The following is a 13,893-nucleotide window of genomic DNA, read 5'->3' on the forward strand; positions in this document are numbered from 1 at the left end:
TGGATGCTATAAGCAAACAAATGGAGGTAGAGTTACAGGCAGCCGACAGCCCCCTGGCCACCAATGTTGGTTTTAGGCTTAGCCCCCCCGCAGGGCTGGGTGCAGGCATACTCTTCCCAGGAAGACCCAAACCGAAGTCAGATGTGCTGCAGGCCAAGAGGAAGGTGCTGGGTGGGCTGTGCCAGCCAGTAGCACGCTGGGAGCAGGTCCTGGAGGTGCTGTCTGGTCCGTGTTGGGGGAGCAGGGATGGGATGGAGCTGCTCAAGCACCACATGTGCTTGTCCTCATCTGTGTGTGTCAACATTTTCCCATGCCCAAAGCCCATGGTCCCCCTGTTCAGGCTGCTGTGTGCAGAGAAGATGGACACCAGAATGCCCAACTCATGTTTAAATTACTCAGGGCTGGGGCTGTCGCCTTCTTCATTAATGAACCGGACACAAAGTGCCCTTATTGGCAGGTTCCATCTAACTCAAGCCCAGTGGTGGGACTTGGTGGGACCTTTACCAGTTCTCCCTCTTTGGAGGTGTGCATGGCCTGGGGGCCCCCTCCCCATTGCTTTCCCACTCCCCCCACACCTCCTGGACACTCTGTGGTCTTTACCCATGTCCCTGGCTCACCTCCAAGCCCTCCCTGTGTATCTACCCAATGGGACCAAACCACTGTGGTCAGTCCTGTGCAGGGTGGGCGCAGCCCCGTGTTGCTGTTCTCCTGTCCAGACATTCTCACCACGCTCAGCCCTGTTGCTACTAACTGAACAGAGGGGAGAATCAACGAGGAGCAGCCGTACCCCCCTCCCTGTTCCTGGAGCTGTGGGTAGTGCAGACGAGGTCATTCCCACATACCACATTGTGGTAGGGTCTGGCCCTTGGGGGGATGCTGAGTTAATGGTGAGCGGTGGGATCGCCCCGGGCTGCTCAGCACCACTCAGCCATGGAGAAGAGCTGCTGCCTCCACAATGCCCCATTAAAGCTGCCGGCAGGGCTGGGAAGGGTGCGAGCAGGGGGAGCGGTGTCCCTTTGGCTCCACTGGGGAGTCTCCATGTGCCCGTTTGAGGGTGTGTGGCTGAGCATCCAGGCCTGCAGACAGGAGCTCCTCTCACCCTCAGATGGGTATTGGGGTGCGCCTTGCAGGTGCTGCTCTCCTCCATCAGTCAGGGTTGGTGCTGTGGTCCCTGTCCCAGCAGTGCTGGGCGCTCATTGGGAACTGCAGCCGCACTCTCTGGTAGAAGGGCCCCCACTGAGCTGTGGGTAGGGATGGTGCTGGAGCAGGGACCCTGTTGAACTGTGGAGGCTGTCAGGGATTTTGCACGATGGAGCAAACAGCGGAACAGGACGGCCCTTCTACTTTCTGCTCTGTGGCTCAGCCAAGCTGGGGCAGTCCTGGAGTTTCCTCCAGCCATCAGCAGCCCGACCGTGGGCTGCCTTCCTGAGCATTCCCCATTAGCCATGGCAAGGCAAGAGGGTGATGTGGGGGATAAAATGCTGACCTCAATATCACCAGCTCTATGGAAAAGGACGAAGGGAGCAGAGCTCACATCTCTGTGGATGTTTGATGCTTTGCCCACAGCATTCAGTACTGGGACCCGATTGGGCCATGCTGGCTGCCTTCCCCAGGAGTTACAGCTGTGGCAGCAGGAACACCTCAGGTCCACAGCTCTTTGCTGGGATAGGATTTTTTCCCTCTCCCCACAGCAGCTCAGCCCCATGCCTCAGGCTGAGCTTTCTCTGCCCAGCAGGAGGGCCAGCCATGAGCCCAGTTCCCCATCCTGTGGCATCTCTCACCTGCACAAAAGTGGGGAAGGATGGGGCAGCACAGGAGCACTGTTTGTCATTGTGTCAGCGACGTGTGGCCACCCGTGGGTGATCCCCTTGTCACAGCCCTGCTGGCACTCGAGCCTGTTTGCTGAGGGCAGGGGGCACGTGGAGCCATCAGCCCCCGGCTGCCTCCGACCCCCCCAGCACATGGTGCAGTTGTGCACTCTGTGTGCTGCATGGCCTGACCCCGCACCTATGGAGGGATGACCACGAGTAGCATCTGGGAGAGAGGTGCTGCATCCAGACCTTTCCTTTCGATGCACAAGAAAAGCAGAATTGCTCCACTGCAGGGCAGTGGGAGCACCTTGTGCTGCCCGCTCTGGTGCTCAGCTTGTGGGCACAGCGCTGCCTTGCACACAGGTTTGGTGCAGAGGGCTTTTCTCTGAGCTGAACCCAAGCACTGAGCACCCCCAGCACCCGCCCTGCAGCCCCCCAGGTGAACGCGGGCACAGCCCGGGGCTTCTCCAGACGTTTAGGAAAGCCCTTCAGAAACATCCCCCGGCCTTTTGCACCGAGAAGAAGGGGACGGCAACGCGCGGAGCCCGCTCCCAGCACCTGGCGGTGGGTGAGTGCCAGGGGGTGGTGGTGGGCAGCGTTTTGGGGCGAAGAGTTGGAGGGTACCTGAGCAAGGGGGGGAACGAGCGAGCCGGGCGGCGGCGTGCGTGCAGGGCAGGGAGGGCCGTGCGGGGCTGTGTGTGTGTGTGTGTGTGTGTGTGTGTGTGCGCGCGTGTGTGTGTGCGCCGGTGCGGGAGGGCCGCGCAGGAGCGCTGTGTGTGCGCTGTCACTCAGAGGCCGGCTGACAGGAGCTGCCTTTCCAGCGGCGGCAGATAGCGCTGATTGCTGATTCGAGGAAACAAAATAGCAATTGTAATTATGGGCTCTGATAAGATAAAGGAGGGCGCGGGGAGCGCGGGGACCGGCAGCGGGGCACGGCCGGCAAATTAGCGGCTGTCAGTCAGCGCGGAGCAGGCGGCCCCGGCCAGGTACCGGCCCCGGGGTCCCGCCCGCCCGTCCGCCGCAGCCCCCGCCCCGGTGCGCAACAGGTGGCGGGGCCGGGAGCAGCGGGTCTCGCCGAACAATGCAGCCCTCGGCGGCCCTACCTGGGCTGCGGGGCTGAGCCCCGTCCCGCCGCGGCCCCATGGCCCCGCGCAGCCGGTGCTGACGGACGGCCGCCCCTCCAGGTAAGCGCCCGGCGGGGACGTCCGGGGGAGGGGGGTCCCGCCGCCCAGTACCCCCGGCTGCGCTGTTTGCTCAGCCTCTCGAAACTCCTGCCCACCCCTCCGCCCCGGTAATCCTTTTAATGTCTGACACGTCCGGCGAGAGGGCTCGGCCCCAATCCACAACGCGGACCCTTAAGCCTCGTTTTACAGATGGGGAAACTGAGGCACGGCGCGGGGACGGCATCCCTCCGCCGGCCGAGCCCGTAGCGCCGCCACCCCCGAGCGGCCGCCGCCGGAGGTTCCCCCTGCTCTGCCGCCCCGCCGGGGCCGCCCCCCGGGCTCTCCGCCCCCGCCGCCTCCCGGGCCGGCAGCGGAGCGGAGCGGGGCGGGGGGCTCCCCGCGGCGGGGGGCTGCCGGCCGCGCTCCCCCGGGGGCTGGGCGGGCGGGCGGGCCGGCGGGGGCCTTTCCCCTTCTGTAGCCGCTTGTGCCCTCCTTTCCTCGGGGCGAGGCAGGGCGAGAGGAGTCGAGGAGCCGAGCAGCGCCGCGGCCCCCCCCCAACCCCGCCGCCGGGCTCCGGGCTGCCGGCCCCGCAGCGCTCCGCGATGGACCCCTGCTCCTCGCTCTTCAGCTACGTGTGAGTACCGCAACCCTCCCTCCGCCTGCCCCCAGCCCTCCCTCCTTTCCTCCCCGCAGCCCCCCGGCTCACACCTCTCTCCCGCTTTCTGTCCACCCCCCCCTTCCAGGTTCATGCACTTGTTCGTCCTCTGCCTGCAAGCCCAGGTAAGCGCCCGTTCCGCCGCCGGCTTTGTTCGCCCCTCGGGGCCGGGGTCGGGAGGAGGGGGTCGGGTTAAAGCCCCGCAGACGACGCGAGCCCCGCTGGAAAGAGCCGGGAGCGGGCGGCTGCACGCCGGGTGCGGGATGGGGTGTGGGGGAGGGAGGGAGGGCCCCTCGCCCACCCGCGTTGTGGGGGCTTCGGGGGTTCGGTCCTCCCGTTCTTCTCTAAATCGCACTGCGGCTCGCCCCTTCGTCTTGTCTGGGGTTGTTTTTTCATCCGAAAAAAGAAGTAGAATTAAGAAAATGGGGTCGGGATGGAGGAAGAAAAGGGGGAAAAAGAAAAAAAAAAAAAAAAGAAAGAGGAAAAGAAAAAAGGGAAGGAGGGAAAGAAAAAACGGAGGGGGAAAAAAATCAATTTCCTTACTAAAAAGCGTAGATTTCGCTCCAGCTGAACATTGCTGCTGCTGGTTGGCATCGCCGGGGCCAGGAGTGTCAGCGGGAGATGGGGCTGTGGCTGTGTGTGCAAAATGGGGAGAAACCCCCTCCCCCGGGGCCACAGGTGCAGAAGCATTTTGAAAACGCTCCTTAAGCCGCTTTTTATTATTATTATTATTTCATTGGAAGCTCAGGAAAAAAAAAAAAAGAAAGAAAAAATGGAGTTTCCAGCCCCAAAGCAAAGGAGTGTGCGGTTGTATAAAACATAGCTGTAATATTTTGGAGGACGAGACGGAGCGGCACGGCTAATGACCTCTCCTCCACATGGTACCCTCATCAGGGCCGGGAGAGTCCGTGCATTATCCACAGCCGGCTGCAGGAAAGGCGCGGAGGCAGAGGGGTGGCACTGCCGAGGGGAGATGTCGATGTATGGGCGGCTGCGGGAGAGAGGCGGCTCCGGCTTTTATTGGGGTCTGCTGGTGCTGGGGAATCTTCCCGTTTGACGTGGGGGTGGCGGGGGGGGTCCCGGCCTGCTGGTGTTGAAAGGAGCGACCCGCTAACATTTGCTCGGAATACGTCTTTATAAATGTCAGTGAGCAGTGAAATTTTTCGGACTTAAAAGAGGGTTGGAGACGAGGGGGGAAAGGAGTCCTGTGCAGACAAGAGGATGGGGGAAGTGGGTCGAGCTGATCCTAGAATTGCTTATGGCTGGGGAGCAGCGGGTCTGGAGGGGTCGGGTTGGCTGCTGCTATGGGGCCGGGGCTTGGAGCTGGGATGGGGACGGCACCAGGATAGTGGTGATGGTGAGGGATGGCTTACACGTGGGAGCTCTTTGGGGTTTGTGCCGTAGGTACCCAGTGAGGGGAGTGGTGTTCTGACGGCTCATAGCTCTGCCTCATCTGCAGGTTTGGGGCATGAGGAGTGGGGTGTTTAGGGGCAAAGGGGGTCCTGGCAGCTGTGTACCCCATCTCGGGTACCTCTGTGCCAGCTGGGACCCACCGAGTCCTGGCAGACCTTGGGGGGTCACCGAGCTCCATCATGTCCCCAAGAAGCACGCACCCGTTTGGGGGATCCTGGTCCCGAAGGGCTCAGCTCCCCCCATCCCACTGACTCTGCTCCTCCTCTGCAGGCGCCGGCGATCCTTGCTCAGCCCGTTCGCCTCCCTGAGGAGTAGAGATTATAATGGTGTGTCGTATATTTTTTAATTTCCTAAAGGTAACTGTTCAGTCCCCACCTAATTTTACACAGCATGTGAGGGAGCAGAGCCTGGTGACAGATCAGCTCAGCCGGCGGCTCGTGCGCACCTACCAGCTGTACAGCCGGACCAGTGGGAAGCACGTGCAGATCTTGGACAACAAGAAAATCAATGCGATGGCTGAGGACGGGGACGTGCACGGTAAGGAAGGACGTGGCTGGGGGGGGGCTGGGAGGTGTCCGCAGTGCTGTGTGCCGATTGATGATTTCCGTCCTGTTGGTTGGCCAGAAATCGTTAGGATCGCTTGGTGCGTGCAGGGGTTTGTGAAGGGAGAGCAGTGGGGTGAGCTCTCAGTGGGTTTGGGTGCTTGTGAGGTGGGTGCTGCTCGCTGCTGCTGTGCACCTGACTTGCAAGGCTTGGTTTGGCACAGGCAGTGCTGACTGTCTCTGATTCTTCCTTTGGAGGAGAAACAGCGGGCAAAGTTGGAAAAGAAAAGATGTGAGGTGGTTGAAATTGTAGGTGAAGTGCTGTGCTGGAGTCCTGCCCTGAGTTAGAGCCATCCAAAGTGGTATTCCCCCCACATACCCCCTGTGCTTCCCCTTCCTGAGCTAGGAGTGTGGGCTCAGCAAGGCGTTGGCTGCAGGCGAGGAGGACACAAAGCTGGGGGGGCTCTGCAACTGTGCACAACCCTCCTGCTGCTGTGCCACTCTTGGCATCCCGTGTCCCCCCAGCCCGCAGTTCCCTGGGGAGGAGAGTGGTGCCATGCTGCAGCCACCCGAAGCCAGGACACCACGGCTATGTGTGCTGGTGTCACACAGGGACAGTGGTGTTGGCCCCATCCCCGTTCAGTGGGGCACTGTGCCCCATTCCCTTGTGGACAGGAGGTACCCATGCCAGCGTGCGCCGTACGGAGCCATCCCAACTGTTGTTCTTTGACATTAGCTGCAATTTCCCTTTCTTGTTGAGGGAGATTAGTAGGAGCACTTTGCTTCCTTCCCCGGTTGGTTTGGTGTTGGGCTTTTATTCCCATTTTTGCTTTGGCTGCCGATGTCACACCAAACTTCAGCTGTGTGTGGAATCCCGTACGCAGCGTTAGTCGGGAGCTGCTCCTGGATGGAAGGAGCGTCAGCCAGCTTCCCAAGCAAAAGGGCCAAGCAAACCCCAAAGCCTCCTCCTGTGACTTTAGCCCTGTAACGCCTCCGTTTTCAAGGCAGCTCCTCACCTCCAGGAGCGGCCAGGTTTAAATAAGGCCAAAAGGAGGGGACGCGCGGCGGCGGCTCGAAAAACTCTATTAAAACGTAATAAAAGAGGTGAAGCATCTGAGGAGTGGGGCAGGAAAACGAGGGCTGATCTAAAGCAGAAAGAGAACAAGCAGTTTTTCAGATGTAAAGTTTTAGGAGTTGCAAGTCTGTAAATGTTAAAATAGAGGTTCGGGATTGTTCTATATGAATCTCCAGGGAGGCCCCCATGTCTGGAAGAGCTATTAAATCGCTTCTTACTTTCACCTTTTTTAACATTTCCTGAATACTTTCTCCTCTTCGCAGTCCAGTTGGGGGATCAAGTGTGTCTCGCTGCATTTTTTCAGCGTTTACGTAGCCGCTTTCCCTTCAAAGTTTGAGCATGAAACATAACTTTTCTGGGATAAATCTGTCACTTCAGCGAAAGAACAGAGTTGAAAATGTTAAGCTCCCCCCGTCCCTTAAATAGGGAGAAAAAAGGTCTCCCCAAAACCTTTGTCAGAAGAAAACACCCTTCGTTATAAAGGGCCCTTCCTTCTGCACTGGGTTTTTTTTCCCCATCTGATTTTTGGGGCGGGTGTGCAGAAAGCACTGATTTATTTTTGTGGGTGACCCCTTTCCCCACGCTGACGTTTTTACAGCCGACTTCACATGGAGCCCGGCGCTCTCGGTTATCTGTCTTAATTGTCAATATCTGATGGACTCCTCCTCAGCCCTGGCAGTGCTGCCGGCTTCTCCGTTCCTCTCCTGTGGTGCCGTCGATCCATTCACCCCCTGCGGTCCCTTTGCTCGGGGCTGTCCCCATCCTGCAGGGTGATGGCTGTGACTCCAGGGCCGGAGGGGAGCGCCGCGCATCCGTGCCTGCCTTCCTCCTCCCTCCCTCTCTGCTCTTCCTATCTCTGGGAGAGAGCAGGGAAAAATCAATTCCCCTCAAAGCTTTGACTGCCTCCCGGATCAATCCTCCCCCATACGGGTGATTGGGGGTCCCTGGCTTGGTGGTCTGGGGACGCTCAGCCCCTACAAGGGGCTGCTGTGGGGTGAGGGTGGCCAAATTTCCTGGCTCTGAGTTGGGCTGAGGGTGTGGGATGGTGCATGCCGTGCTGGAGGTGAGGAGCTGTGAGGGGCAGTGGGACAAGTCCCCACGCTTGGTGCAGGATCAAGACTGGAGACAGACGGTGATTTACTTGTGGTCCTGAAGTACTGCTCAGGCTTTAGTGAGCACACAGCCTGGGTCTGCCATCCAGCAGCAAAGTCACTGTAGGACTGGGGGCTGCTGGTGAAAATGAGCTGCATCGTGGTCCTGAGGAACTGAGCATCCCATCTGCAGAGCTGGGAGAGCAGGGCACCCTGCGGGGCAGAGGCTGCATGCTCTGAGCCCCCTCTGAAGTTGGGGGGGCAGCAGTGAGGGCTGGTTTGTGGCAGAATGTGGTGGTGAGATGGGACAGCCCTGGGTGGTTTTTTGTGGAGAAGCCTTTGGCACCCGGTACAGCATGGCTCTGCTGCTGCAGTTGGATTTGGGCTTTGCCCCAGGAGGAGAGCTGCCAGGGGGCTGCAGGGCGGGGAGGAGGATGCTCTGTTCCCAGGGTGGCCGCAGGAGGGAAGGTGACAGGTCTATTTATAGGCGGCCCATCGACCTGTGATTTGCATAGCTCCTTAGGAAGTCAATCGATGCCTCCATTAAAAAACTGAGACCAAATCAATATGCCCTTTTGACTTGTGCAAAGGTGAAAGGCATTAAAAGGATGGCCGTACCCTTCACGCCTCCCCTGCCAGCTGCAAAGTCACTGCTCCTCCTGCAGCCCCAGCTCAGTGCAGTGTCCCCACGGGCTGAGGACAGCTGGCAGAGCACTGTGTAGGGCAGCTGGCTTGTCCCCTGAGTTCCCTTTTTCCTCCTGGGATACCCCTGTGGCACTGAGCAACGTGGATCTGGGCAAGGCAGAGCTGTTCCAGGTGACAAAGCGAGGTGACCAAGGCCTGCCATGCAGGGATGCAGTGACAGGGAGGAAGCTGTCATTGCCAGGCTCTCCATCCCTGTGACCTCCCCGTTTCTCCTCCTGCTGCTCTCCCCAGCCAAGCTCATCGTCGAGACCGACACCTTTGGGAGCCGCGTGCGCATCAAAGGGGCGGCCACAGGGTTCTACATCTGCATGAACAAGAAGGGGAAGCTGATCGGCAAGGTAGGGTGGGGGTGGCACCCATCCCTGGGTTGGGAGGTGAGGTGGGGAGCGCAGGGGTCTATTTGGGGTCTGTAGACAAGGAACTTGCAGCCCAGCAGCAAGGGAAGGGGAGGGTGGGTGCGGAGTCCTTGCATCTTCCCGAACAAATAGGCGGATTGCCGGGCTATTCTCCCCGATTACATGGTACAAGGGCTGGGAATGTTAAGATGCTCCGTGGGGCAGCCCCTGAGCACACCGCTTAGTCACGCTCTCTCTGAGCCTCCGTGCTCCTACCCCGGGGAGGATGAGCAAAATCCTGGCAGGGCAATGAATTTTCAGGAGGGTTTTTCTATTTCTTGGGGCTGGCTGATGTTAACCTGTTTGGGAACCATGACAGATTGGGTCTTCTCCATGGTCCTTGTGCTTTGTCTGATGTGCAGGAGCTCAGCTATTCCATGATCCCTGCAACTGGTATCTGTGGGTGTTACAGAATGGTTGGATTGGAAGGGACTCTGAAGATTGTAGAATCACAGAATGTTTGGGTTGGAAGGGACCTTAAACCCACCCAGTTCCACCCACTGTTGTGGGCTGGATGCCCCCTACTAGATCGGGGCCTCATCCAACCTGATGCATCTCCAGGGATGGGGCACCGGCCAAAATCTGGGCAGCAACCTAACCCCAATCCCTCATGGATTCCATTGTCCTCACAATGTGGACACAGTGTTTTCCCTTCCTGTGCTCACTACCCAAAGGGTGGGTGGGTGGGTGGCTCGCTCCCTGCCAGACGTCAAGAGGTGAGAAGCATTCCCATTGCTCAACCCCATCCCTCTATCCCCATCTGCACAGAGTAACGGCAAAGGCAAGGACTGCGTCTTCACCGAGATCGTGCTGGAGAACAACTACACGGCGCTGCAGAACGCCAAGTACGAGGGCTGGTACATGGCCTTCACCCGCAAGGGCCGCCCGCGCAAGGGCTCCAAGACCCGGCAGCACCAACGCGAGGTGCACTTCATGAAGCGGCTCCCCAAGGGCCACCAGACCACCGAGCCCCACCGGCGCTTCGAGTTCCTCAACTACCCCTTCAACCGCAGGAGTAAAAGGACTCGAAACTCCAGCGCCAGGGTGCGGCCGTGACGCGTGCCGCTCGGACTGACGTTAGAGACGTTGTGATAGGATTATTAAAGGAAAAAAAAAACCAACAGGGGATGGGGGGAGGATGAAAGAACTACACTACTAGTTGTTGATAATTTGGGGGTGGTTCTGTTTTTACAAAAAAAAAAAAAAAAGGATAAAAAAAAGAAGAAAGAGTCTCTATTTTTGTACTCCAACTTTACAAGAGATGAAATGTTCAAAGACTGCTGAAGGGGGGAAGAGCCCTTCGCTTAGAAATGTTTTAGTGTTTGGGGTCGTGTTTTGGTTTGTACTTTTTTATTTTTTTTTCAGTAGCTCTAGGGGGGAAAATCCTCGCTTAAAACAAACAAGAAAAAAAAAAAAGATGGGAACCCAACCGAACTGAACGGATGCTCACCTGAATGGATGCTCAGCGGAGAGGTCGGATAACGATGGAGGGCAAGGATGTGCCTCGAGGTGATGGAGGACTCGTGGCTCCATCCTCATGTCATCGTGACTTGGGCCAACTGCCCTTGAGTGCCCCATAGGGAGTCCTGGACCGGTTTGGCACCACTCACCCATCACAGCATCTTTGGATATTTTTTTATTTTTCTTTTTTTTTTTTAACTACTACGGTGAGGCAGCAGGTGATGGCTGATAACTGTTTTTGTGGGTTTGTTTGTCTGTTTTTTCATCTTGAAAATGTGAGCTTTTCACCAAAAATGACTTTTTTTTTTTTTTATCGGGTGGAATTTTTCATCTGTCAAATTAAAGAAGCTTACAAATCACTGCAGAGCCCCTTTGGGCTGTTTTGTGGTAGTATTCGGTTGGTGCTTGACTCTTCCATCCTCAGCTGTCTCTTCTAGGTTTGCTCTCTCATCTTTGCCCGAGGAAAAGAGAGGGTTTCTGTAATGACTTCTGTTGATGGAGGCCCAGATTTTTATTTAGGACAAAAAAGAATCCAGGGAAAGATGAAATCCTTTGAGTGAGCAAACCCAGCCCCACTCCACTCATGCTGCCGTGGGACCGCCTCTCTCCAAAGGGTTAAAGCAATTATTATTAACGGGGAGGGCAAACAAAGACACTGGATAGGAGCCAGGACCAGGGGTGAATTTTCATCCAATTTTATTTTTATTTTTATTTTTTTTTCCTGTTTCCTTGAGGATTTTTTTTTCAGTTGTGTACAAATTTTAATGTGAAATGATTTGAAATATTTATTTAATATGTGCATTAAAAATCTGTATTAGCCTACCTGAGCCTGCCTGCTTTCCTGGGAGGGCCTGGAGAAGCAGGGTGGAAGGGGGTTGGGAAGGATGGAGAGGTGCAGGACAGGCTGAGGCTGCTGCATGGTGCCAGCCCTTCCCAAGGAGCAGAGAAGGGAGGGTGCTGAGCTTCTGGATCCAGGTGTGTTTTATGGAAATCATTTTCCTTGAGGAATTCCCAGGTTTAATGGGGAGATGGCACCTCTCTGCCCTGTGGAGGCGCGTGCATTTGTTCCTGGGGGGTGCAGTAAAATGGAATCTTGGCATGGGATGAGGCTTTCATGGAGTCCTATCAGAATCACACAATGGTTGGGTTGAAAGGGACCTTAAAGCCCACCCAGTTCCACCCTCCTGCTGTGGGCTGGGTGCCACCCACCAGGTCAGGGTCCAGGGGCCCAGCCTACCTGACCTTGGGCATCCGCAGCTCTCTGAGAATGCCCAGAGCTGCTTCTCAGGGAGCCCCAGTTGTCTCCAGTTGACCACACAGCGGTGTAAGGAAGGGTCTCAACGGGGCTGGAGCTCACAGTGCTGGGACAAACTGTGTTGTTGTCCCCAGATTGCAGGGAATACAGGTGAATGGCTCCTGGCCCTTCCCTAGGTGGAGATGGTGTTTGATAGGTCTTAATGGGTGCTTTTCTTTCATTAATTTGTCTAATTGCTTCTCTTAATGGTTTTGCGAGCCTGGATGAATCGGTACTTGGTGGCTGCTCCAGGTAAGGGCAGCAGAAGGGCAGGGCTGGCTTCGGGCAGGTCACCAGGTGTCCCCTTGTTTCTTCCCCTGGGATAATGGCATGGGGGAGGGCACGGCCTGGGCACTCCATGCCTGGGGCCACCCAGCACCCTGGGACAAGGGGACAGAGTTTGGGGAAGGACACCCTGCGTGTCCCAGCACAGCCTACCAGCTTGTGCTATTGGCTGTGCTGCTGAGAAAGGCACCCAGGCCTGGCTCCTGCCGAGGGATGCTGGCTCTCCCAGGGTGGTTGGTCCGAGGTTAATTAGTTCCTTTTCATTTAAGAGCTTTTGGGTTACCATACAACCTAGGAGCACTACAATTTGGGGCTTTGTTTATTGCATGAAGGTGTCTAGATTCAGCTTCTAGCCAGCAAATCCCACTTTGCCTTTGCTTGGAAGATTAAAGTGCCTGCTGCTACTTAGTTAATGAGTAAGTGAATTAATTAATGGCTTCTCATACCCTGTTCCTGCATTGATATCACTTGATCCTGGCTGGAGCAGCGTGCCCAATTCCCAGCAACGTGGCACTGAGGGATGTGGTGGTGATGGGTTGACAGTTGGTCTAGACAATCTTAGTGATCTCTTCCAGCTTTCATGATTCCATAGCAGAGAAACAGTAGGTGGAGGTGGCAAGAGCAGGGAGCTGTGCTGCTGGAGCAGGGCTGTATCCCCCCATTGCACCAGAGCTTGGTCTACCAATCCTACTGGAACGTGTTGTCTGCACTCTGTCCTGTCTCTCACCATGAGCACTCCATTCGTCATCACAGAGTGAACCCACAGCAACTTGTCCATGAGATGCCCATGGAGCAGGGTGAGCATGGCAAGGACGGGGCATGCTCCAGTTAGGAAGGAGGGCTGGGCTGTTTGTTTATTGCATCAGGCTCAGCTTTCAAACATCTCCCTGCCGTCCCCATCCCCCTCCTTTAATTAATTCTGGGTAAGGAGTCCTGGCTTTATTGTGCCACCGAGCCAGGGCTCCCTGTGGGAAAAGTCACACCTTCTGAACAGCTTCTGATACCATGCAAATGAAGGACAAGTCCAGGAAACGCTTTCATCTCGGACCTGTCCAGCCCCCTGCCCATTAATTACACACATTTCATTTGAGTGAGAGCAATTCCTCTCGAGGAGGGGGCGGGGAATGGCCACAGAGTGTGGATCATCTCAGCCCTGCTCTCTAAAGACCCCTCCTTGGAAGGGGGGTTATAGCCAGAAACAGGGATGCTTAAGGACTGAGTAGGGGATCCCATATTTCTGCTCGTGCACAGCCACTCCAGATGGGATTATGGAATGGTTGGGTTGGAAGGGACCTTAAAGATCGTCTAGTTCCAAACCCCCTAGCTGTGGTCACAAGTGTTGCAGGAGCATCCTTGATGGGAAGTACAGGACTGAGCAGAAATAAGCTCAGTGTTCTCCCAGGAGAGCAAGTCTCCAGGGCAGGAAGCCTCTCTGGCCATGCATGGACCAGCCCCAATTCTCCTGCTGAGCATTTCTTTCTCTGTGCCCCTCTCCTTTTTTTCACAGCCCCTCTGACTCTGGTGGTCCTGGCACAGCTGATGGCACATCCACTCTGGCTCCCATTTGCCTGGGGCTGATGGGGAGAGTTGGCCCCAGATCCTGGAGAAGACACAGAGACAGGGATTGTGGAGTCGGTGGGTTTTTGCAGCCTGTTTCCTGGCCATAATAATAACACTTAGCACTTCCATAGCACCTGGGATGCTCCAAGCACCTACACATCTGCTCCTCATTACCACCCCACTTCCCATTTGCAGCACCTCTGCCCCCTGCCCACACACACCTCAAGCAGCAACAGTTCTCCCCAGAAACGGGGCTACTCTGCTTTCCCCCAGGAATCTCCTTTGGGGTAGGGTCCTGGGGGATCTGTGACCATGTTCTGCTTTGGGATTGGAGCAAGACATGTTCTCCTGGATGGGGTAAGCAAAGCCATGCCATGTTTGCCAAAGGGTGAGGTGGGGCTTGTGAGTAGCAGCCCATGCTGCTCCACCATGAAATCCACTTC

General features: G+C 56.7%; 1 protein-coding gene across 4 annotated transcripts; it reads left to right on the plus strand.

Moving 5' to 3' along the window:
* Nucleotides 1–2,746: 2,746 nt before the first annotated feature.
* Nucleotides 2,747–11,045, plus strand: FGF8 (fibroblast growth factor 8). 4 transcript variants are annotated; one of them, XM_031597664.2, is made up of 6 exons: nucleotides 2,747–2,995; nucleotides 3,487–3,608; nucleotides 3,718–3,754; nucleotides 5,399–5,579; nucleotides 8,687–8,793; nucleotides 9,619–11,045. In XM_031597664.2, the coding sequence occupies exons 2-6, from the start codon at nucleotides 3,577–3,579 to the stop codon at nucleotides 9,904–9,906; spliced, it is 645 nt and encodes a 214-aa protein (XP_031453524.1). In that variant the 5' UTR covers nucleotides 2,747–2,995; nucleotides 3,487–3,576; the 3' UTR covers nucleotides 9,907–11,045. The 4 variants fall into 4 exon arrangements, with proteins under 4 accessions (XP_031453524.1, XP_090001515.1, XP_031453526.1 ...); XM_031597666.2 differs by having other exon boundaries at nucleotides 2,914–2,995; nucleotides 5,432–5,579; XM_090145388.1 differs by having other exon boundaries at nucleotides 2,936–2,995; nucleotides 3,483–3,608.
* The last annotated feature ends 2,848 nt before the right edge of the window (nucleotides 11,046–13,893 follow it).

Source organism: Phasianus colchicus, chromosome 8 (assembly GCF_987193195.1).
Source record: "Phasianus colchicus chromosome 8, bPhaCol1.hap1.1, whole genome shotgun sequence".
NCBI classification, from domain to species: Eukaryota; Metazoa; Chordata; class Aves; order Galliformes; family Phasianidae; genus Phasianus; species Phasianus colchicus.